Source organism: Dipteris shenzhenensis, chromosome 26 (genome assembly GCF_047967505.1).
Source record: "Dipteris shenzhenensis isolate YYH24624 ecotype China chromosome 26, Dip_SZ_1.0, whole genome shotgun sequence".
Classification (NCBI taxonomy): Eukaryota; Viridiplantae; Streptophyta; class Polypodiopsida; order Gleicheniales; family Dipteridaceae; genus Dipteris; species Dipteris shenzhenensis.
In genome coordinates this window covers 34848292-34872386 of record NC_141621.1, presented here as the reverse complement: position 1 = coordinate 34872386, position 24095 = coordinate 34848292, and the positions used below count along the sequence as shown (strand labels likewise).

Sequence of the window (24095 nt, the reverse complement as noted above, 5' to 3'; positions counted from 1 at the left end):
ATCTTTCTCCCTTGCTCTTCTTCTTCTTCTTCACATCTTCCCCTCACCTTCTTCCTCGGACTTCACCTCCTCTCCGGCCTTTGCTTCCTCCTTCAATCCTCCCTTTTCTTCCTCCTTCACTTCAACCCCCTGCTCCCTTCTCCTCTTCCTCCTCTCCTCCTTTTGCTTCCACATTCCCGCAGTTCCCTGCTCCTCCCACAGCTCTCTCCATGTGTTGAGCTTCATCACGTCTTATAATTCCCCAGACGCGTCTCAATCCGGTGTCTCGCACGCCAAACCGTAATTTCTTGTATTGCACACACGATCGTTGTGACTTAGTGCTTAAGTTTGGCTATTGGTGGAATAGATTAAAACATCGGGATCGGAGGCTCTTGGTGGATAGCATTGCGGATAGTGGGAATACTAGATACATAATCATACAGAGGGCAATCCATTTTAACGATAACCTGATATGAGAATTGCTCATGATAGAGCTCTCTTGCATGGTTTTCATTATTGTTTGAGATTGTTTGCACTGGTCTTCCAATAGCAGGAAGACGTATATTTTGCAAATGTATAGACATTCCATAGCTTCTGAAGGAATTTTTGGGTGCTACACCAATTGTAGTATACACTTCTGGTGAAGCAGAAGGCTTATGTTCGCCTGACCTCACATAGGCAAAACGCCAATGTGAAGGGGTGGTTCCTTAGGATTTTCTCCTTTTGTAATTTCAATTTGGGTGGAATAGGGGGATTGTGCATTAGTTTTTTCTCACACTATGGTTGCTCTCTGATGTTCTTATGCTCCTATGTCAATACATAGTCATGACTTTCTTGAATCTCTCTTTCCAGAGTGTTGGTTGGAATATTGGAAACTGAATTGTTTATGGTATCAGCCCAAGCTCCAAGATCACCAGGTATTTCTCTTTTGGTCAGTTGCATTCTTTGATTCATTGTTCATTCAATGGCCTTCTTTTCCTCAAAGTACAATAAAAAATGAATGGTGCCTGAGATCTAATATCCAATTTTCTTTTATGTATGCTAGAAGTCATGACTAGGTCAGGAAAGAGAAAATCTCCAATAGGTGGACAGGTTGCTGGTAAGAAGAAAAAGACTGCAAAAAAGAAAGAGCAAGCACCAACAACACCATCCCCCACATCTGCTGACACACAAGCCAAATCTCCAAATGCAGAGGAGGTTGAAGAGATGTCGGTGGAGAAAGAGTCTGCTAGCAAGAAGGATAGTGGAAAGGCTAAGGTTGATACGGAAGGTGATGAATTTGTCCCTGAATCAATGGATAGTAATGTTAGAAGTGATTTTCTTGAGTCCATAACTGTCAATAGAGGAATGGTACCTCCCCGTATCCGTTTGTGTAGATTACTTATTAACCCTAAGGTGAGACAACTTAGGAATGACCTCTCCATTCTCAAGAGAGCATTTGAGATGGAGGGATATGTCCCTACAAAGGGGTCCTTTATTATTTCAGTTGGGATGTCTGATGGGACAACCAAAGAGGTGGACGATGAGATAAGAGCTTCATGGGATAAGCATTGGCATGCTATGAATGATGAGTTTGAGCATGAGCTTCAACAGACTCCTGCATGGGAATTCTTGTCCTACAAGATGTTATATGTGTGGGAGGGAAACCATCGAACTGCCTCATGGATGGAGAGAATTGGGGAGGTCTTTGTTAATAACAAGGCAAGGCATATCAGGATTCATGCACATATTATAGCTCCAGAGCCTGACAATGAGTTGAGGTTGATTGCAGCTTTACAAAGGTTTAACTTGTGAGTATCATCTTTCTTTCTTCCACTAGTTGTTTCAAGAACATATTTCTATTTTCAACTTTAATGCTAAAATAGATTCCATTGTCCAGATTGAATGAGGAGGCAATTGTCACAACAAATCTTAAAGATTACTTGTATCATACAAGTACACTTGTTAGTTGTGATGCACAAGTATTTCTAGAGGATTTCACGGAAGAGGAAAAGAAAAATATTGAGGTTGTACGGCAAAAGGAGATTGGTCAAGGAAGAAGGGTTTGGTATCCCCTCACACAGGCCATTCTTGGTCGCATGGTTTATGCTGTGAGTTCTTATACTTTCTACCTCATGCTTTCTTTCTTTCTGCTTTTACTTCATCACTTCTTCTATATAGTTTGAATTATAGCTTTGCTGCATACTTGCTTTTGTAGGGCAAGTGGAAATCTAATTTTGAAATAGCTTGTAAGAAGCTGCCTCCTGGATTGGATAAAGATGAAAGAGTTGTTAAAATAGCTGGTATTAAAAGAACAGTCACTCAAACATACATGAGAAAGGTGCATAGGGTGAGTGTGCATTTTCCTTTGTCTAGTATTACTATGTATTGCTTTCAAATGTCACGCTGAATTTCTTTTGTGTGGTTTTTACAGATTTTGTCAATAATAAATCCTGCACATGGTAAAGATTGGTTTCACAAATTATGGTCCTTGCCATATGAAGACACAACTGCTAAAATTGCACTAGACAAGTTGTATCAAGTGGCCATTGCTTCTTGCAGCAAGGCTAGGCAGCTTTCATTATTATCTTTACTTGGGTCTAATTTGAATTTGAAGAATAGTTATGGAATGCCATCAAGTGACCATGCCTTCATTGGGTGGCTTGCAAAGGAAGTTTTTATGGACCAAGTTCTTGAAGAGTGTCATAGGTTATTGTCACAGGTTCAGGCTTCCTTTGTTGGTGTTTCTCCTTTGGAGTTGCCAGAGCATCCTACACTATGCGAATATTTTGAGGATATTGTGGCAAGACATTGGAGTGATTTGTATGAGCCTTTTGCATCCTTCATGTCTGTGGCTACTGTGCCTGCAAAACAGGTTGACCTTGTGAATGCAAGCAGAAGAGTTGTTTATAGGTAAGCATTCATCTTTCATTGCCTTATTCTTGAATTTCTATTTCATAGTGTTCTTATGCTTTCAACTGCCTGGGTTTTGAATAGGTTTATTCTTCATTTGCTAGATTGGACTACTTCTAGGAGTGGTGGATGCTATTTATGTAGGTGTGGGATCGTCTACACAGCAGCTTATGCTCATGGACGTCGATGGTGAGGAGGAAGAAATCAATGTTGCTGTGCCATTGGACTAGTGAGTAAAAAATGTTGTTCTTTATTTTAAATGAATACCTTTCATTTACACATGTAAGGGAGTTCAAGAGTTTCATTTTGAAGTGAATTACCAACTTACGCAGAGAGTATGGCCATGCACATGGAAAGGAACGACAAATCATATAACTATGAGTTGAGGGAGAAGAGGCGGCGACGGACTTTATTTGTGGATGACTCCGCCGATGAGAATTAGTTCATGGCTATACTTTATGGTCTACTAGACATTGGTGCTATCTCACATACACAATATTTATTTGTGGCTATCATTTTGATTTTGAAATTTTGTGACATTATGCGTATGAGACAATAGTTCGAAAAACTTTTTTTGGGTGTACTCTAGTTTATTAATGCGCAAGTAAAATCTACATTGGAGGTACATATTGTTTTGGCTTTTGGAAACAATCTTGAGCTTCTATTTTGTTGGTTGACATTATTATTTAATGTAAGATTCTATGATATGCATTTCTTCTCCTTCATATGTTGTCACTCTTACTTGTTATATTACCTGCATCTGGTAAACTTGTTGCATGTGGTTCGTAAAATCACTTGGCGGCTTACATATAGATAAGCAAGTTGAAGTGCACACGTACATTTATTGGTTGGATTGGTTCATTGAAATTCAAAATTTAAATTACGCTTGTGGGTTACAATTTTTTGTGTGGAATCCTGAATTCATGATCTGGATTTAATGTTTTTTCGGTTAGGAATATATTGGGCAAAACTTCCACATCTAGTAAAAGTTTTATGCAATATGCTCAAACCTTGTTCATGGATGGAATCACATACATGAGTGGCCAACTTAGAGAAACAGTCTACTTTGGGTGTGAGGAGAATAGAGAAAAAAAATAATGAATTCAAAAATATGAATGTTTTGAAAGATAATGTATCATTCTAGGGGGGTTGCAAATGACCTTGACCTGTTTTAACATTTTCTTTAAATACTATACATGGAAAGTTTGTATTGTTAGAATTGAATAAATATAGTTGGTATTTAACATATGCCACCGTAATAGTGTTTCAATATGATTCCTTGAATGAATATACATTAAAAAATGTTGCAAAAAGGCTTGCTCGAACTTCTCCGCTCGTGGTTTTCTGCTCGGATACCTGTAAAACCCAACTTGCAAGAAGTGTGAAATTCATCTTTGAAATTGCATTCTCTCAGTGATATCTTGATCAATAGATAGGGCAAAATATAGCCCAAAATGTGAAATTGAGATTTTGAATGCCATTCTCCCACTACTATAGTGGCCCAAAATGTGTAGGGTAGATTATCGCAAGATACTCTTGTTTTAGATGCTAGTATGAGTAAATTCATCTTTGAAATGTATAGGGTAGATTAGGGAAATTGAACTTTCCTCCTATGTAGTGATCACAGTCTCCACTGTGTAGAGATCATATGGAGTTGTATCAATCTTTGTGGAGAATGCCACCAGTGGAGAATGGCAATGGTGCCAATATCATACCATGACCTGAAAACATGCACAAGGAATCGTAAACTCACATGTGCATTAGCACTTTTGCCATTATCCTACTACGGCCAATAAAATTAGTAGAATGTCAATCTACAGGTTTCGTTTTTCTAGATTACCATTAGTGGAGAATGGCAGTGATGCCAATCTCATGCAAGGACCTACATAATAATGACATTGATATCCTCAAACTCACATGTGGATTGGAATCAGACACCATTCTCCTGTGATGACTGGAATACCCCTTCTAGAATATTAGGGCAAACATTTCTACCAGTGGAAAAGGGCAACGGTGCCAATCTCTTATTGGGCCCTAGAAAATGGCACTAAGAAGCCTAAACTCACATGTGCATTCTTCTATGTTCCACTAGTGGAGAGTGGGAGTGGTGCCATTCTCTAAAACATCATTCTTCTAGTACCATCTGATCAATATAGGATATATCATGTGAAGAAGTGCAACTTTGAGTATGCCATTCTCCAACATTGTGTCAATATCCATGTGAGCTTATGTAGGTTGTGGCCTTGGATTCCTTACAAGACTCTTTCAGTGATATCTTGAAATTCATCTTTGAAATTCCATTCTCTTAGTGATATCTTGATCAATACATGGGGCAGAATATAGCCAAAAATGTGAAATTGAGATTTTAAATGCCATTCTCCCACTCCTATAGTGGCCCAAGATGTATAGGGTAGATTATCGCAAGATACTCTTCTTTTAGATGCCAGTATCCAATTATAGAGTAAAATTCATCTTTGAAATGTATAGGGTAGATTAGGGAAATTCAAATTTCCTCCTATGTAATGATCACAGTATCATTTGTGTAGGGATTGTAAGAAAATAATACAACGTCTGTGCTCAACAGATAACAGGATCTCATACGTAAGAGAGAAAACAAGATAGTATGGAGAATCAAAAATTTGATTACTGTAGAACTGATACAATAGATGGCACTGCCTCCCAGCCGTGCGCTCTTGTGAAAGAAGCTTCGATGGCATGCTGGAAACAGTAGAGGATGGAGGCTGAATGCTAAGGAATAAGGGTTGCTGTAGCCAGTGATGAAATGGGCTTCACAAGCTTGCTCTTATATAGCCACCAGTCGTAGTTGGTTAGGCTCAATTGGGTGGCCGACCTAGTCTGCCCAAAACGGTTGACTGGGGGTCGAAAATAGGCCACTAACCATACAATAGAATCGGTGCACAAAACAGAGCATCCGGGCACAAAACATTCGGCCCACAGCCATCCGCCGGGATCATCTGAGGCTTCGAATGGGCCCTGCAACCTGAGAGTGGGCTGCCCCAGGAAATGTTCCGTCTACCCTCAATGCTGTCAGTCAAGGGATGCCTTCCCGCACTTGCATGTAGCCTAGTTGGTGGTGTGCCAACTCTATCTGAAGCCATCTAGCCATCAGGCCACAAATGGCCCCCATCTGGTGTCCAAACCAGGACCTACCGGATAACCGAGCTACTCAAATGCCTTCTCCTCATATGGGGGGCTTATAAGTAGAGTTAGCTGGTTCCCGCGTAGTTACACGAGAGTGGAGCATTGATATCTAACACCCCCCCTCAATGTGAACTTACTTTTTCGGCCCAATGCCAAGTCGATGAAGATGCCTCTCCAGCAAGTCTCTTCCAAGAGCCTTCATGAAGATGTTCGCAGCATTCTCTGTAGTTGGACATTACACTAAGTCGACCTCTCCATCCAGATCGCGTACAAAGTGACATTGAATCTCAATGTGTTTTGTGCGAGCGTGGAACACCAGGTTCTTTGCAATCGCCATGCAACTCTGATTGTCACATGATAACTGCGTAGGCTTGTTCTACACTGCACCCATGTCTCCCAAAATCCTCCTCAACCACACTACCTTGCAAGAAGCAAAGCATGAAGATTTGTACTCGGCCTCGGTACAAGAAAGAGCAACCATGGGTTGCTTCTTGCTGACCCATGACACAACTCCAGATCCAAGTGAGAAACAGTACCCTGTCACTGATCTCCTACTATCCACGTCTCCTGCCCAATCCGAGTCACAGAATCCAGTCAAGATGTTGCCCTTGGTATAGGTGATGCCATAATCAAGTGTGCCTTTGATGTATTTCAGCACCTGCATCCCTGCCCTCCAATGGTTCTCCTGGGGCTTATTGGAAAACCTGCTAAGTACACCAATCGCAAAGTTGATGTCTGGCCGTGTGCTGCACAGGTAAATCAAGCTGCCCACAAGTCTTCTGTACTACGATTCGTCCACCAGTGGTGATGAATCCTCGCTTGAGAGCTTCATGTCAACCTCCATAGGGGTACCAACTATCTTGCACTCAGCCATGCCAAATGCCTTCAGTGTCTCTCCAACATACTTCAGCTGTGAAATGAAGATCTGTTTCGGCTCCTGCCAAACTTCAATCCGCAAACAAAAATGCATCAGTCCGAGGTCTGTCATTTCAAACTCTCTTCCTAGCAAATGCTTCGTCTGCGAGATCTTCTCTTCATGGTTCCCTGTTATGACAAGGTTGTCCACATAAAGGACCAAGATCATACACCTGCCTCCTCTAAAGATATACAAATTTGCATCAGATGGGCTCCTCCTGAACCCGTTTTGCAGAAAGTAGGCATCAATTTGCTAGTACCATGCTCATGGGGCCTGTTTCAGCCCGTAAAGTGCCTTCTTCAGTTTGCAAACTTTACCTTCTGAACTGGGGATCTCATCTCTTCCTCCAAATCTAAGGAAAAACTCACACAAAGAAATGAACATAAGGAAACTCTCTCTGACACAAAATAGTGGAAGAATGGATGGAATCCTATCAAAGTGGATGGAAATTTCTCTCATCAATTGAATGAAAGAATGAACTTGATATTGTTCAAGAACTCTTGATCTCTCAATCTATCACACTCTCTCACATGGATCACAATGCCTCAACAGAAGGCAAGGGAGCTCTGATACCATGAAAAAATATGAAGAGGGGAGAGGAGAAGAGTGGAGGGGATGAGCATTTTCTAAGTGAAATCTTCCAAATGTCCGAGCGAAGGAAAAAAAAAGCTTCCAACTATGCATAAATATGGCAAAAATCGATCAGAAGAAAACATAGTTTCACTTAGAAATATGCAAAGTATTATAGCAATGCCTATTTTATACAAAAATCTTTAGGTGAATCTTTAGGAATGGTGAGAGCATAATGGGATGGCTTTTGAAGAAACCCACATGTAGAGTAGACTTCTCTATGAAAATTCCCTTATGAATCTTCTTACAACTTTTACTTAATAGGGGGTGACATTGAAAACCCTCTCTCAACCTATCTTCATGAAAGGGTTTCTTCAAAGAAAACTCATTGAAGCAAGCCATCTAGGTAGTTTCGCCAGTGAAACCCCTTTGAAGCAGGTCTCCCAAGGTAGTTTTGCTGGCGAAACTACCTTGGACATCACTTGTAAAAGTGACAACTTTCATATCCAATGTCCAAATATAGTCATTCACCCACTCAAATTGATCGGAACACCCCATGTGAGCACATCTATGGATTTATATTTTGGAAAATCTTGCATATATAGTATTAAATATTACATGTATTTTATGAGAGTGATATATAAGCCCAAGTTAATACTTATTTATGGTAATTTAAACTTCTTTAGAAACATGTCCATAAATATCTTGTTATTTGTGCTATAAAAACACTAAAAAGATATTGCCATATGATATAAATGTGTTGATAAGTAATTATATATGCATATTATTATTACATTGAGAGTGATTATGAGGGATTTTTCTCAAAGGAATCAACACTTTTTTAAGGTAATAATAGGGGTACAAAGGGATGTCTCTAAATAAGAAAATTATGTTGTGTAAAAATGAATGAGTGACTAGTCTGTATATTTTTATGATGAAGGGATCTAGTTCTAGTGAAAATAAAAGTGTAAAAACCATGTTTCCTAAAGAAATACATTTTTTTAAATCTCTTGAAAAACACACTCAGATAAACCTGCTCATAGGTTTTTGCTCGTAAAATTGACGCATCCAAGAGTGGACAAGAGGAGAGGGCACAGCTAGAGAGCACACCACAAATGACTAAGTGTACACTAGATTTATTTGAAAATATAGAATATATACAAACCCATTCAGGGTTAGGGTTAGGGCATCTAACTCTTTTCTTTATAGCACTCTATATGTGTTAGTGCTATGCACATGTAATCACATGATGTTGAGAGTGGCCTCTCAATCGGCTTAGGGGATCTAAGCTAGGTAATGTTTGACCACACCCATGGAGTCCATGGATGGTCAACATTTTCTTGCCATGTGTAGGATCCTAGGTATAAGGCTCACAACTCGGCTTGTTGTCTCTTGCATAATTTGATGATAGGCACAACATAAATAGAGTGATCTGGTATTTTTCAACTTGCAGGACTTTGAGTTATATCGAGCAGTGAAAGCATATGTGGACTTGATGAAAAAACAATGCACTTCTATCGACTTATTTTGTGAACCTTGTTTTTTTTACTTTCACAACTTTAGCAATGGAAATCCACTAGGATCATCTGTTGCTAGCACAACAACCATCATACCCACTGCCAAGTCCTCGATGCTACCACTCCACATTTCTTGAACCCTTTCTCTAGATTTTTTGGACTTTCTTGCTCCAATTTACATTTTTTTCTCCTCCCCATGGTAATTCTTCTTTGGTGGTGCAAGCAAATACATACTTGTTACTAAGGCATTCATACGTGCATCTACAAAAGTTTCTTCAGTGCATTATGGACAACTAAAATCTGATATATCTTGGGGCTCATTCAAGTGGTCATTGATGAAATATTGGACTGCAAAGAATGGATTCTACCATGTTCACATCACATCTTTAAAATACATTGCAGCATGCTGCAGTGTGTCTCTAATCTCATTGAATAAACTTGATGGGTTTACATATCTTCCCTCATTAATGGATCATTGTAACTCCTTCATTGATTGTAAAGGCTGTAGGGGTGCAACATAAAAATCATGCTCTAGAACATAATTCAAGAATTTCAATCCTTCGGTAGGAACTAAGCAAGTGATGTGGAATAGAAATCTCCCCACAATAATGTTGTGCCTTACAGATCTTTCTTCATTTGAAACTAATGTTGAAAACTTAGTTTCATTCATCTTCTCAATACATTGATAAGTTCCAACATGGTCACCAAACACAAAGCATCTGAAATTGATAGTTTTCTCCATGTTTGCAATTATTGGTTTTGGCACATATGCATCATGTAAAATGTGGATCATTTCATCTCCATCCCATGCTTCTTTCCTTCTAAGCTTTACTAAGAACCATCTAAACATATGATCAATGTGATCATGTGTGTGGCCCACTAGAAGGAATCCTAATTTAACTTTTTGAAATATGCCTTCTCCACAAGCATGTAAAGGTATGCCAACACAAATTGATTCTTGTTCTCTCTTGATGTGCTGTCAAGTTGGACATACAACACTTTTGGAAGAGGTTGTTTGTGATTCCTCAATGCATCATTTAAAACTGACACTATGATATTAGGATCATTTCTTACATTTGGTATTGTCAGATAAAACTTGGGGATTAATTCACCATGGTAGATCATGCAACCAATCACGTAATATATGATGAAGTTCTCCTCTTTCAAATCCTTGGGCACTCGCTTAAAGTGAGGAAGATTGGTCTTCTTTTGATCCATCCCATCAAATGTCGTTACTCATTGTAGCATAGGTGTACACAAGTGTAGCACATGTCCTCAAGTCATGTTCCAATGAGAGGTGTCGGCTAAAGCATGAAAAGTAGATCTCATGTGTGTCTGGATAAGATGTGAAGAGAGTGGGAGAGAAGTAAGGAGTCTCACTTGCAGCTTTCTCACATACACAATGGGGGAATACACACAAAGGTGGAGGCTGAAAACAGTTTTCCTCTTCTTAGTTGTGTAAGCCAAAATAACTCTCTCTTCGTACAAAAGAAAAAGATGAACCCTATATGTGGGTCTCAAACCAAACTCAGCTAACCTAGGTGGCATACTAACTAAGACACTAACTAGAGGACATAAAGATAGCTGTCATCCAGCTATTATTCATGGGCGGTGTACCAACCGCATCTGTAGCTAACAAGTCGATGACATAAATGCACAATGGTCACCCTGGCATATCACGAGTGGAGATCGATATCTCAACACTCCCCCTCAAGCTCATCCCAATTCCTGCACACCAAGTAGGTCTCTAAACTTGCATAGCTTCTATACACCCAATGCCTTTGTGAATATGTCAGCTACCTGATCCTCTGTGCTGACATAAACTAGATCAATAAAACCTACTAGAACCTTCTCCCACACTTAGTGATAATGCACCTCAATGTGCTTTGTTCTAGCATGATAGACTAGGTTATTTGCCAAGTGTATACTACTCATGTTGTCATAATAAATGACAACTGGCCCATCTGTAGACTAATGCATATCATAAAGTAGCTTACGCAACCAAGCTACCTCACATGCAACCATTGTTGCACCCCTGTACTCAGCCTCTATGCTCGACAAGGAAATTGTAGGCTATTTCTTGCTACTCCAAGTGACTGTAGCACTCCCAAAAGAGAACACATGTCCACTGGTAGATCATCTATCAGAAATACTACCAACCCAATCAGCATCAGTGTATCCATGAAATTGTATATGAATCCCAGTCTCATAAAATAGTCCATTCTGCAATGTGGACTTCACATACCTCAGTATGCATCTAGTCGCATCCAAATGCAGTTTCCTTGGAGCCTGCATAAACTGACTTACCAACCCAACATCATAGCTCAAATTTGGCCTCGTAATAGTCATATAAATCAAACTTCCTACTATGCGTCTTTACATAGTAGGGTCTTCCAGAAGCTCACCTGCATCTGTGCTCAGCTTCACATTCTGCTCCAAAGGAACTGAAATAGGCTTATAGCCTATCATCCCATATTTGGACAGCATGTCCAATCCATACTGCCTCTGTAAGTGCCATATCCCACTTGTGGATCTAATCACCTCAATGCCCAAGAAGTAATGCAGCTCTCCCAAATCCTTCATCTCAAAATTCTGCTTCAATAGCATTTTCACATGAAGGATATCTTCATCGCTATCACCTGTGATGATCAAATCATCGACATAAATGACAAGCAACATAATACCTTTCTCAATTTTTCTCACATAAAGTGAGAAATCTATTGTAGAAATCTAAAAGCCAATAGTGACAATATACTGTCCTATCTTGTCAGACCATGCTCTGGGTGCTTGCTTCAAGCCATACAAGGCTTTCTTCAACCTACAAACAAACTCAAGATGAACAACATGCACATAAACTAGTGGCTGCTCCATATAGACCTCTTTTTGCAAATCACCATGCAAGAAGGCATTCTTTACATCCATCTGATGTAAAGACCATCCCTTTGATGCAGCCATAGCAATGACTGCTCTTATGGTTGCCATCCTTGCAACCGGACTGAATGTTTCTTCATAATCAATGCCATATGTCTGTGCATACCCCTTGACAACTAATCTTGCCTTGTATCTGCTCACATAACCATCTGCATTGTGCTTCACCTTATAGACCCACTTGCAACCAATTGCATTCTTGCCTTTAGGCAAAGGCACCGATTCCCATGTAGCATTTGCTTCCAAGGTATCCATTTCTTCATCCATGGCTTTCTCCCATTTTCTTTTCCCATGGCTTGCTCAAAAGAAGTGGGTTCTGGTTCTTGTATCACTTTGACCATATAGGCATAGTGAATAGCTATAAATCCATCATATTTCAGACTATCCACAAGATACTTAACTCTGGTAGACCTACGCAAAATAGGCTCACTACCAGGTGCTCTCAAAACATCCCTTGTCTTCCTTACTCTAGGTGTAACAATAGAAGGAATACCCAACTCATCATCAAGGCTCTATTCTGAGCCACTGGATTCACCATCCACATAAGAGTGACCTGCATTCACATCAACCATGGGCTTATCTACTTTCTATTTTTCCTTTCATGATACTTGCATACCACTATCTGCATTGCTTTGAGGAGATTCTCCTGATCTGAATCTGCCTATCCATGGCGAAGTATGTGAACCACTACTAGAGGACACTACATGTCCACTATTATTTTCTGATTGCTGCTGTGAATTCTATGCAACATTACCATTTTGTGCATCTACATCATCAATCACATTTACTGGTTTAACCATCTGCTCATCTCACCAAAAACAACATCTCTGCTCACTATAAACTTAATAGTAGAAGGGTTATAGCATCTATACCCTTTTTGCTACAAAGAATAACCAATAAAGATGCACTTTTCAGCTTTTGGATCCAACTTGGATCTCAAATCATCTGGCACATGAACATAGGCAATGCAACCAAAAACTTTCAAATGAGAAATATATGGTTTCCTACCAGTATACCTCTCCTCTAGTGACATGCCATGTATTGCTATAGTGGGAGTCTTGTTCATTATGTAGACTGCTGTAGCAACTGCTTCAACCCAATAATAATTTGGCTGGTCTTTTTCGTTGAGCATGGCATGAGATACCTCTCCAATATGCATGTTTTTCCTTTCTGCAAGTCCATTTTGCTGTGGGGTATGACTGCATGAATGTTGCTGCTTTATGCCATGCTCCTGCAGGAACCTTGCAAACTCATTTGAGAGGTACTCTCCCCCTCCATCTGACCTTAGGCATTTTATTTGCAGGCCTATTTCTTTCTAAACCATAGCTTTAAAAGCTTTGAAATGCCCAAACACTTCACTTTTCTTTTTCATAAAATACACCCAAACTTTTATGTTGTAGTCATCAATAAAAGTGACAAAATAATGATAGCCTCCAATAGACGTAGCTTTAGTAGTCCACATATCATAGTGGATTAATTCCAATGGCCTCTTACTATCTTGAACATGTCTAGGAAATGGCTTCCTTGCATGTTTTCCAAATTGATAGCCTTCACATACCTTATGCATTTATGCAACCTTGAACTTAGGCAATCCTGCAACAATATTTTGGGCCTGCATTAATTTAAATCGTTGTACATTAACATGACCAATGCATTTATGCCAGATATCAATATCTACAACTACACCGGTCTCATGTGCAAACATTGCTGCAATCAATTTAGGCATGTCCACATCCAACGTAAACATCCTGCACTTCTTCTTCCCTTTTGCTATCAGGCAACCTTTATTTTTCATATCCTCAACAAAGCATCCATGAGGATTAAATCTGACCTGCAAGCACTGCTCAACCATTTGACCAATAGAAACCAGGTTCTTGGTGATATTCAGGACATGAAATACATCATATAGGTATTTCTTTTTCCCATCCTTCATAGACAAAGGAATTTTACCAATCCGCACAATAGGACGTGTAGTATCATCACCAGTATCCACAAATATTAGTCTTTCCATTTTCCTTGCATCTTGCATCCATTTTGCATGACCTATCATGTGGTTTGACGTGCCTGAGCCAACATACCACACATCATTGCTTTCTTCTGCACTATCACAGAATTGGTCATGTGCTGCACCATAAACAAATGCTCATTTCTGTCATCACCCTGTCTACTAGAGGATGCAGAATTGCCTTGCTGCAATTTTCCATTCATGATGTCATTCTGCTTTTTGTAGCAGTCTTTAGCCATATGACCCATTTTACCACAATAGTAGCATTCAACATTGTTGTTTGCATTTTGGCCTCTCTGCCATCCACCACGACCTCTTTGGCTCCCCCTGCCTCTAAGGTTACCACATCCTCCTCCATAGGACTTGTTTTCTTGAATTTGCTGCATATTTTGATTTTTGCCATGGCCTCCAGATCGGCCTACTCTACCTCTCCGTCTACCTCTTCCAGCATTTGATTAGAAGATAGCTTCTTTTGAAGTCCTCCTGAAGAAGATGCACCATAATTTCTCTGCTCTTCAGAAATTAGAAGAGCAATCAACTCCCCAAAATCAGGAAAATTCTCACGGACGGCAATGGATGTCCGGAACTATGCATAATCCTTTCCTAGACCATTCAAGGTCACAAAATTTAAATCATCATCTTCCACTAGTGACCCAATGGAAGCAAGTGCATCTGCAATGTTCTTCACCTTCATGTGGTAGTCATTGATGCTCATATTTTCTCTCTGCACATTATGCAACTCCTGCTTGAGCTGCATTTTCCTGGCTTGTGTATTTGTGCTATACATTTTTGTCAAAGTATCCCACGCCTCCTTCGGTGTGCTTGCATCCGGAATATGCACAATCATAGAATCTGAAATATTGATAGACATCCAGTACATAACTTTCCTAGCTCTCTCATGCCAGCCTTTAAATGCTTGTAACTCCTATTGATTGGGACTATTAGGAATAGCTGGTTCTTGTTCAGCTCCAGTAATAAACTCCCAATAGCCTTTTCCCTTAAGGAAATTCGTCATTTTAAACTTCCATGCTGGGAAGTTGTTCTTGTTAAGCTTTTTAGTGACTGTCTATGAAAGAGCATCAGACGCCATTACAGAACACTGCAAAAATATCCTGTCACTTGAAAAAACAGAACTTCTACCTCACAACTTTCCATTGAGATATATTTATACATGTTGGTCTCTACACAATCCGTAGGCTTAGGGGGTGCAATACTACTAAGAAACCCTATGTATCACATGCATTCAAGGGGTATTAAAAAAAACCCTCAACTAAAATTTCCCCCCCAATAAAAACACCCCTCCATTAGGGGAGAAATGGGGTCTCAAAAGGGCCTCCAATTAGTGTCTCCTAATTTCAAAGGATTAGAGAGAGATTTGAGGTGTACCAATGAGAGTGCTCCTTTGTGTGAGGCAATGGTATGTTTAGGTGGAGGGTGGCAGGCATGAAAAGATCTCATATTGGCTAGTCCTCTTACATTGGGGACCACCCAAACCATCCTCCCACCCCTTAACCCATGCTTGACCACCCTCCCATGTGCACCCACCCCAGATCATCCCCAAATGTCATTTATGTCTTTGTGGACCCTTGTGGGAAAATTTCTCTTCTCCTTAGGTGTGTTGCAGGTCTACCCCCTCTTTCTCTACTCCTTTGCTCTGGTCAAACTACCCTCTCCCTCCATTGTGGGACTTTTTGGATGAATTTCTTTTGTCCACTAGCCTGAGAGTGCTCTCAACGGAAGCAAGAACTGAAGAGGGAGGGAGAGAAGTAGAGAGCCACACAATTTTTGGTGGATGCAGAACACCCTAATCTTATTTTTCATTCATTTATTTATGTGTTTGAGTATTGTACATAACCGGGGTAAAGGCACAGTGACCTTTAACCCCCACAACCTCCCACTTAAAGGACAATGTGCCTTTAAGGGAGAACAACCAGTGAGCATACTATCCAATGCCCATCAATACACGAGAATACTCAAACCACTGACTAGGTAGACTCTTCATTAGCATACTTGTAGGGTTATCATCTGCATGAACCTTGACAAGCTCTATGCGCTTGTCCTCAAGTCCTTCCCTGATGAAATGGTACCTGACCTCAATGTGTTTGGTCTTTGCATGAAAGATTGGATTTCATGCTAGCTAAATAGCACTAATGGAATCACTATGCAATGTCGGTAAACCTGTATGAATCCCCAAATCTCCCACTAGCCGATCAAGCCATATAGCCTCCTTGCAACCCTCTGTGGCTACAACATACTGAGCCTCTGTGGTAGACAAAGCAATGCACTTCTATGCACGAGACATCCACGACACTGGTGAACACATAACTAGAAGTGGATCTCCTACTATCCACATGCCCTGCATAGTCTGAATCTGTGTACCCAAGTACACACATGTCTCCTCTACCAAAGCAGATGCACATCTCCTTGGTACCCTTCATGTACCTCATGATGCACTTAACTACCTCCCAATGCCTCTTTCCTGGATTAGCCATATACCGGCTAACAACTGCCACTGCAAATGCAATGTTTGGTCTAGTAGCTATCATAGCATACATAAGACTCCCAACCGATGATGCATAAGGAACCTTGGCCATCATGGCCCTCTCCTCATCTGATTTGGGACTATCTGTATGACTCAGTTTCACATATAGAGGCAATGGAGTACTGACTGCCTTTCCCCCCTCCATATTGAAACGCTGCAATACTTTTGTAACATACTCCTTTTGTGAAAGCCAAAGGAGTTTCCTACTCTGATCACGCGTGATGCACATACCAAGAATATGACCTGCAAGTCCCACATCCTTCATATCAAAGGCGTCATGCAACTCGGCCTTTAATGCATCTAGCTCATAAGTATTCTTGCTAGCCAATAGCATATCATCCACATATAGTGCCAAAATTATCAGACTATTATCCTTAGCCCTTTCAGTGTAGAGGCAGTGATCAATTTCACTTCTTCTAAAACCTTGGGACCGAATGAAAGCATTAAAATTCTGATACCATTCTCTAGGCGCTTGCTTAAGACCATAGAGACTCTTCTTCACCTAGCAAACTAAATGCTCTTTGCCCTTTTCTTCAAAGCCTTCCGGCTGCACCATGTAAATTTCCTCATGTAGATCCCCATGCAAGAAAGCTATCTTGACATCCATCTGCATAAGCTCCATATCTTCTGCTGCCACTAGTCCAAGCATGCATCTAAGTGTGGTCATCTTCACAACCAGAGAGAATATCTCATCAAAGTCCACACCCTTCTCTTTCTTGAATCCTTTAGCAACCAAACGGGCATTGTACCTAGGCACATCATCACCTGTGACCTTCATCTTGTAGACCCATTTACATGGCAATGCTTTCTTTCCATGTGGCAAAGAAACCAAGTCCCAAGTCTTATTCTTCATAAGTGAACTCATCTCTGATTGCATAGCATACTCCCACTTGCGTTGATTCTCGCGCATCATAGCCTTGTTGTAGTGCCCCCCACAATCAGTAAGCATCACATAGTCTACCCTTCAAACAAACCTATCAGGCGGTCTAGACACTCTAGATGATCTTCTCAAGGGAATTTTAGCTTGCTGTCCCACCTGCATATCAGCCACATTTGGCTCATCATTTCCACCAATAGATGATCCATCATCTACCCTTGATTGTATACTTGTGGGAGTACTTGGTGGTACCATTTCTTGCACATTTGGTGCATGGACAGCTTGCTATCTATCAACATATGTAGGTGGATTGACATCCTGGAAAGTGATTCTCCTCATTTCCACATCCCTCATGGGTGCCTTATGCATCTTGTTCTCATTGAAGACTACATCATGGCTGCATATGATCTTCTTTGCTTCTGGATCTTAGAGACAATAGCCCATCTCTCCACTTTCACCATAACCTAGAAAGATGCATTTCCTAGACTTAGGATCGAAGCTCTTTTGGCACATGTGCATATGCCTCACACCCAAATATACACAAATGAGAGTAAGAGGGCTTCTTGCCACTCCATGCCTCTTCAGGAATGCCACCATCCAAACTCTTACTAGGTGATCTATTGATCACATGCACTACAGTCTTCATTGCCTCAACCCAAAAACCACCAGAAAGACTTGCATTGGAAAGCATGCATTGCAACCTTCCTTGAATGGTATGGTTCATCTTTTTCGCAACTGGATTTTGCTTTGGAGTACGAGGGGATGTGAGCTCCTTCTTAATCCCACATGTATCACAAAAATGCTGAAAGTCATGAGAGAGATACTCTCCACCATTGTCAACCCATAGGCATTTAAGCGTTCTACCTGACTGATTCTCAACCAGCCATTTTTGAAATACCTGAAACACATCACTCTTCTGAGCTATGGCATAAGCCCACACTTTCCTAGTTGCATCATCAATGAATGTCACATAGTATTCAGCCTCACCTAATGACCGTGTAGGCATGGGACCACATACGTCTGAATGCACCAAATCAAGCTTTTCAAACTCTTTCTTTTCCCTTCTTTTATGGGCTGATTTAGTCTGCTTCCCATAGAGATAGTGCTCACAAAATTCAAAATCAGAGAAAAATGCAGTACATAACCCAAATGGCATAAGAGTTCCATTTTGTCTCATATGGCCCAACCGACAATGCCATAAAGAAGTGCTTGGCTTCTCGATTATTGCAACAACATGATTAAATACCCCTGATACATGTAAGGGATACAAAGTCCCACACTTGGCAACCCTGGCCAAAAGCATAGAGCCCTTCTAAATTTTCCAACTCTGAAAGCCAAAAGTGGTGTGAAAACCAGCATCATCTAGCTGACCCACTAAAATAAGACTCTTGGTCAACTTAGGCACATGTCTCACATGTTTCAAAACAAATGCAGACCCATTTGCAAAAAAAAACTTTATGTCACCTGCTCCCACTATGTCACATGCATAGTCATTTCCAAGATGCACACAACCTGTCTTTCCACTATCATAAGTGGAGAACCATTCCCTATGGGGAGTAACATGGAATGAAGCACCAGAATCCAAAATCCAATCTTGGGAATATGCATCATCTGAAGTGGTAAGCAACTCTACAGATAAACTAGACATGAAGAGGATGTCATTGTCACTATCATGTGTGACTACATTGATCTCCTCGATCTTCACTTTTCCTTTGTCCTCCCTTGGACTCTCTTCCTTCTGATTTGGACCCCAATTTGCATTCTTTTTCTTATCCTTTTGCTCTCTTTTCAGCTTGTAGCAATCCTTTTTCATATGGCCCTTCTTGCCACAGTGGTAACACTCAATGTTCAGTGCCCTGGATTTGCTACGAGACTTCCCTCTTTCTTGGGATTTCTCCCTGAACTGTGATCTGCCCCTTTGCACATTTAAGGCTGCATCCTGCTTGTTGCCGTCCATAGACTTCCGTCTTATCTCCTCAGCCAACAAGCTACCCATAACATCATCAAACTTCAGTACTCCACCAGGTGGAGAGTTACTGATAGTTGTACAGAAGGTATCCCATGAGGATGGCAATGAACATAAGAGAAATATTGCCTTAGTCTCTGCATCAAAATTCATTTTTTGAGCCTGAAGCTAGCTGAAAATAATATTGAATTCATTCAAGTGAGAAGCAATGGAGACCCCTTCCTTCATCTGCAGCTCAAACAACCTCTTCACGAGGTAAACTTTATTAGAGGCAGTTTCCTTCTCATAACTGGCACACAGTTTCTTCCACAAATCTTCCGTAGTCTGCTCATTTACTACTGTGAAATAAACTAACTCTACAAGATGAAGTCTAATAGTAGACTTTGCTAATGCATCCAACTCATTCCAATCATCCTCATACATATTTGCAGGCTTAGCTTCAATCCCTGCCAAGGGTTTAATCTACTTCTTTTGAATAAATACATCCCTTATCTGTTCTTTCCACAAAGAAAAGTTTGACCTATCAAACTTTTTAATGTTGAAAAACTCTTTTTCAGACATGGAAGAGGATGCCATGATGTAAATAAAGCAAAATCCCAAATGCTAGTACCTGCAAAAGAGAAATCACACCAAATCCTAGGTGCACCCAAATGTGTATGCCACAATAGAGTGAAATATCACCAAAACTCAAAGCTCAAAGCATCAAAAGATGCGGCTGACTCAAGTGCATGTACTATGCATCCATATGAGCAAATCTGGCCCAAAAGAAAATGCCAACTGCAATGGCAATCCAAATTGCCAATAAGTGCCAAATGGCTCAAGCATAAACACCGTCCATGGACATATGCATCGATAATATCTCATCCAAGAGAGCATAACACTATTAGTGCATCACCTACAATGTGTCAAAGTTGTCGCTCAACGTAAAATAGCATCCATGTGCAAAGCGTCCATAAAAATAGCATCCCACAAGGCAATATGGGCCTATCAGTGCATCCAATAAGGATCGCAATGCATCCAAATGGCCTATAAATCATCCATTGCAACCCAATGCACACCACAAATGAGCGCACACTGCTCAAACTGCAACCAGAGTGATCTGCATAAGGTATGCTCAAGAAATCATGGTCCCATTACAATGACCGCTACTGAAAATAGAACCTGAGATGCCTCAAAACATGGGTGCCATCGCATAATCGAACTCAGCAAGAAAATCTACAAATATCTCTCTTCTGTTGGAACTCCAAAATCCCAACCGATGAGTGAGAAATGGCAGTCAATACTTATCCACTACCATGTGGCATAAATCTAAGGTTTCAAAACCTTAGAATGAAAAATGCATAACAGAGAGACGAAATACAATAAACAAAGATCTATAACTCTGAAAATACTCCACCGAATCATGCAAGAATTGACAAGTAGGGGTTTTTAGGCGTCCAAAATGCAATGGGACAGACGGTTTTGGAAACCGTGGTCCCAATCATTGGATCCAACACACAGACTGAAAAAAGTTTTTGGAAACTGAACTATTTGTAAACTCCACCGGAGTACGAATGATGAGCAAGATAGAAGTTTTAGTACCTCCTGAATCCAAAACTGACAAATTTGCAAATGGTTGCTCCAAACTTGAGTTCCAACACCCGGGCAGAAAAACATAGGAACTGAGAGTGAGTCAGAAGTCCAATAAAATGATCCCAGATTCAAGAATGAAGGTGTTTCCAAGCTCTTGAAGTGAAGTGGACACCAAAAGCAAGCAATAGTTGCCTCTACAAGTCAATATAGAGTCTCTGTCATTGAACGGAATAGGGAAAAGCTTAAAAAACGACTTTTTCTTTGAAAACACTTAATAGGCTCTCAAAACCACTTTGCAAAACCAAAGTGACTTTTCCAAAGGTTCCTTCAAGATCTTTGCACACTCGGATGCAAGTAAAATCACCCACAAAGCTTCCCATAGAGCTTCTCCTTCCTCCCACAGAGCCATTGAGCTTCTAGGCATTCATGCACGCTCAGCTAGATCACTCAGGCTCTGATACCAGTTGAGAGTGCTCTCAACGGAAGCTAGAATGGAAGAGGGAGAGAGAGAAACAAAGAGCCACATAATTTTTGGTGGGTGCAGAATACTCTAATCTTATTTTTCATTCATTTATATATGTGTTTGAGTATTGTACATAACCAGGGTAAAGGCACAATGACCTTTAACCCCCACATAGCCTAATGTAGGTCTGCCCCCTTTCTCTACTCCTTCGCTTCTCTACTCTGGTCCAACTGCCCTCTCCCTCCATTGTGGGACCTTTTGGATGAATTTCTTTTGTCCTCTAGCCTACTATAGGCCTGCCCCCTCTCTCTCTTCTCCTTAGCTTTGGTCTAGCTACTCTCTTCCTCCATTTTTCAAAATTTGGGTTGCAGCACCTCCTACAACTGGTCTTCTCTCTCCTGCCATTCTTAGAGACTCTCTTTGGTCCAGACTAGGATTGACTGAAGTAAATCACTTATTAGGGGTCAAATTAGGACTATTTGGAGTCCAACAAATGGCCCTAGAGGTGGGCACTGGGTTTGCATATTGGTTTTTGCTAGAGTCATTGCATACATCATTAAGGAGGGCACATTAATAGCGAGCACAACGATTTACATCATCATCAAGGTTGAGCACTAGTATTGGTATCCTCAACATGTATGCTCCCACTATACCAAGGCAAAGATGTGTCAAAATGATTGGGGGTGGCTCTTTTTTGAGCAAAAACCTTTGAGTGTCAGAGTGAAGGACAAAAAATTCACATTTTTTCTTCAAAAAAAGGCATATTAGTATATGTTACTAAAACCATGTTTAGTAGAGAAACTATATGTTTATAGTTACATACCACACAAAAAAAATCCACTTCAAATGAGAATGTCTATTGTGTCCATAGATTTTGGCACATAGCTGTACATGGTGGTCAAAATATTGTTATCAGTGCATTGCATAAAAAACTCAGTCCATATCATCAATTAATCAAGAAACTCAACATGTATTCGTCACCTATGCATGAAGATAAATTACCTAAAAACATTAAAAAGAATTTTATCAGTCACCCCACTCTCCTTGTGACATTAAGGCTTGCAAACAGTGTTGGGTCATTGTTATATCTCTCATAGAAGTGGCATCTTAAAGCTTGAGGATAATATTTGATCCTAACTCAGTTATCCTTTGATTATTTCTAAGGTCCCATTAAGGCATTCTCTTAGATGAATTGCCTATTGGAAGCATCCCTCTGCCATGGCCTCCTCATAAAAAACCTTGCCCCTTGTATCCTCACTATGTGTTACCTCCACTATATTATCCCTTCATCCTTTTTTTCATTGCTGGTGGCACATATAGAATATCCCTCATTTTGAGGTCCAGCCAATCGTAAGGATGAAGCAGATTGTCGTATCTATAACAAACTCTCTTAAGTGTCTCAAAATCCTTCACCATCAAGGTGATCCTATGAGTATGAGCAACAAAAATCATGCTATCCTGTCATCCAATCTTCAACTGACTCTTGGAGGGAAAACAATGCACACCTATGCCATCTATAACCTAACTAATTCTCATCATAGGTCTCCCTCACAAGCCTTTGAAAGGGAGCCTTTGGTATTGCATATCATATGGTCTCTTGTGCCTTCCTTATCTCCCTAAGCATTGACACATTTTGAGAAACCCTCCTCTTCTTTGCCTGTTTGAGGATATGCAGAGACTTCCCTTTCCTCTAATGAGATCCTCTAACACTAACACTAGCAACATGGGCAGTGGAAGCTTGAAAAATGGGAGGCCCCTTAGCAGCCACCCTAGCTGTTTGCTTTGTCCTTGCCATGATAATCTTCCATCCTGCAAGCAAGAGCTTAATTAGAGAAGTAGTCCCTATTGGCCCTGTAGAGAAATAAGAGCAAGACAAAACCTGTAACAAGTGGATATGCAAAAATGTGCTTAACAATGCAATTTAGAGGGTTGGGAATTGTCCAATAGGACAAATTGATTTCTTAAGAACATTATTGAAAAACTACACCAAACAACCTACAAAAGGAATAGATGAACCCTATATGTGGGTCTCAAACCAAACTCAGCTAACCTAGGTGGCATACTAACTGAGCCACTAACTAGAGTACATAAAGATAGCTCTCATCCGGCTATTATTCATGGGCAGTGTACCAACCACATCTGTATCTAACAAGTCGGTGACATAAATGCACAACGGTCACCCTGGCATATCACGAGTGGAGCTCGATATCTCAACACCTCCCCTTGAGCTCAAGCCCAATTCCCACACATAGTGATAATGCATCTCAATGTGCTTTGTTCTAGCATGATAGACTGGGTTATTTGCCAAGTGTATATTGCTCATGTTGTCACAATAAATGACAACTGGCCCATCTATAGACTGATGCATATCATAAAGTAGCTTATGTAACCAAGCTACCTCACATGCAGCCATTGCTGCACCCCTGTACTCAGCCTCTGTGCTTGACAAGGCAACTGTAGGCTATTTCTTGCTGCTCTAAGTGACTGCAGCACTCCCAAAAGAAAACACATATCCACTGGTAGATCAACTATCAGAAACACTACTAGGCCAATTAGCATCAGTGTATCCATGCAACTGTATCTGAACCCCAGTCTCATAAAATAGTCCATACTGCAATGTGGACTTCACATACCTGAGTATGCGTCTAGCCGCATCCAAATGCGGTTTCCTTGGAGCCTGCATTAATTAGCTTACCAACCCAATAG

At 40.6% G+C, this 24095-nt stretch overlaps 1 protein-coding gene across 1 annotated transcript; it reads left to right on the top strand.

The window, feature by feature from the left end:
• Positions 1-814: 814 nt before the first annotated feature.
• LOC147884997 (uncharacterized) lies at positions 815-2866 on the top strand. Its single transcript, XM_087397094.1, has 3 exons — positions 815-896; positions 1025-1249; positions 2681-2866. The coding sequence occupies exons 1-3, from the start codon at positions 866-868 to the stop codon at positions 2749-2751; spliced, it is 327 nt and encodes a 108-aa protein (XP_087253220.1). The 5' UTR covers positions 815-865; the 3' UTR covers positions 2752-2866.
• Positions 2867-24095: the final 21229 nt, after the last annotated feature.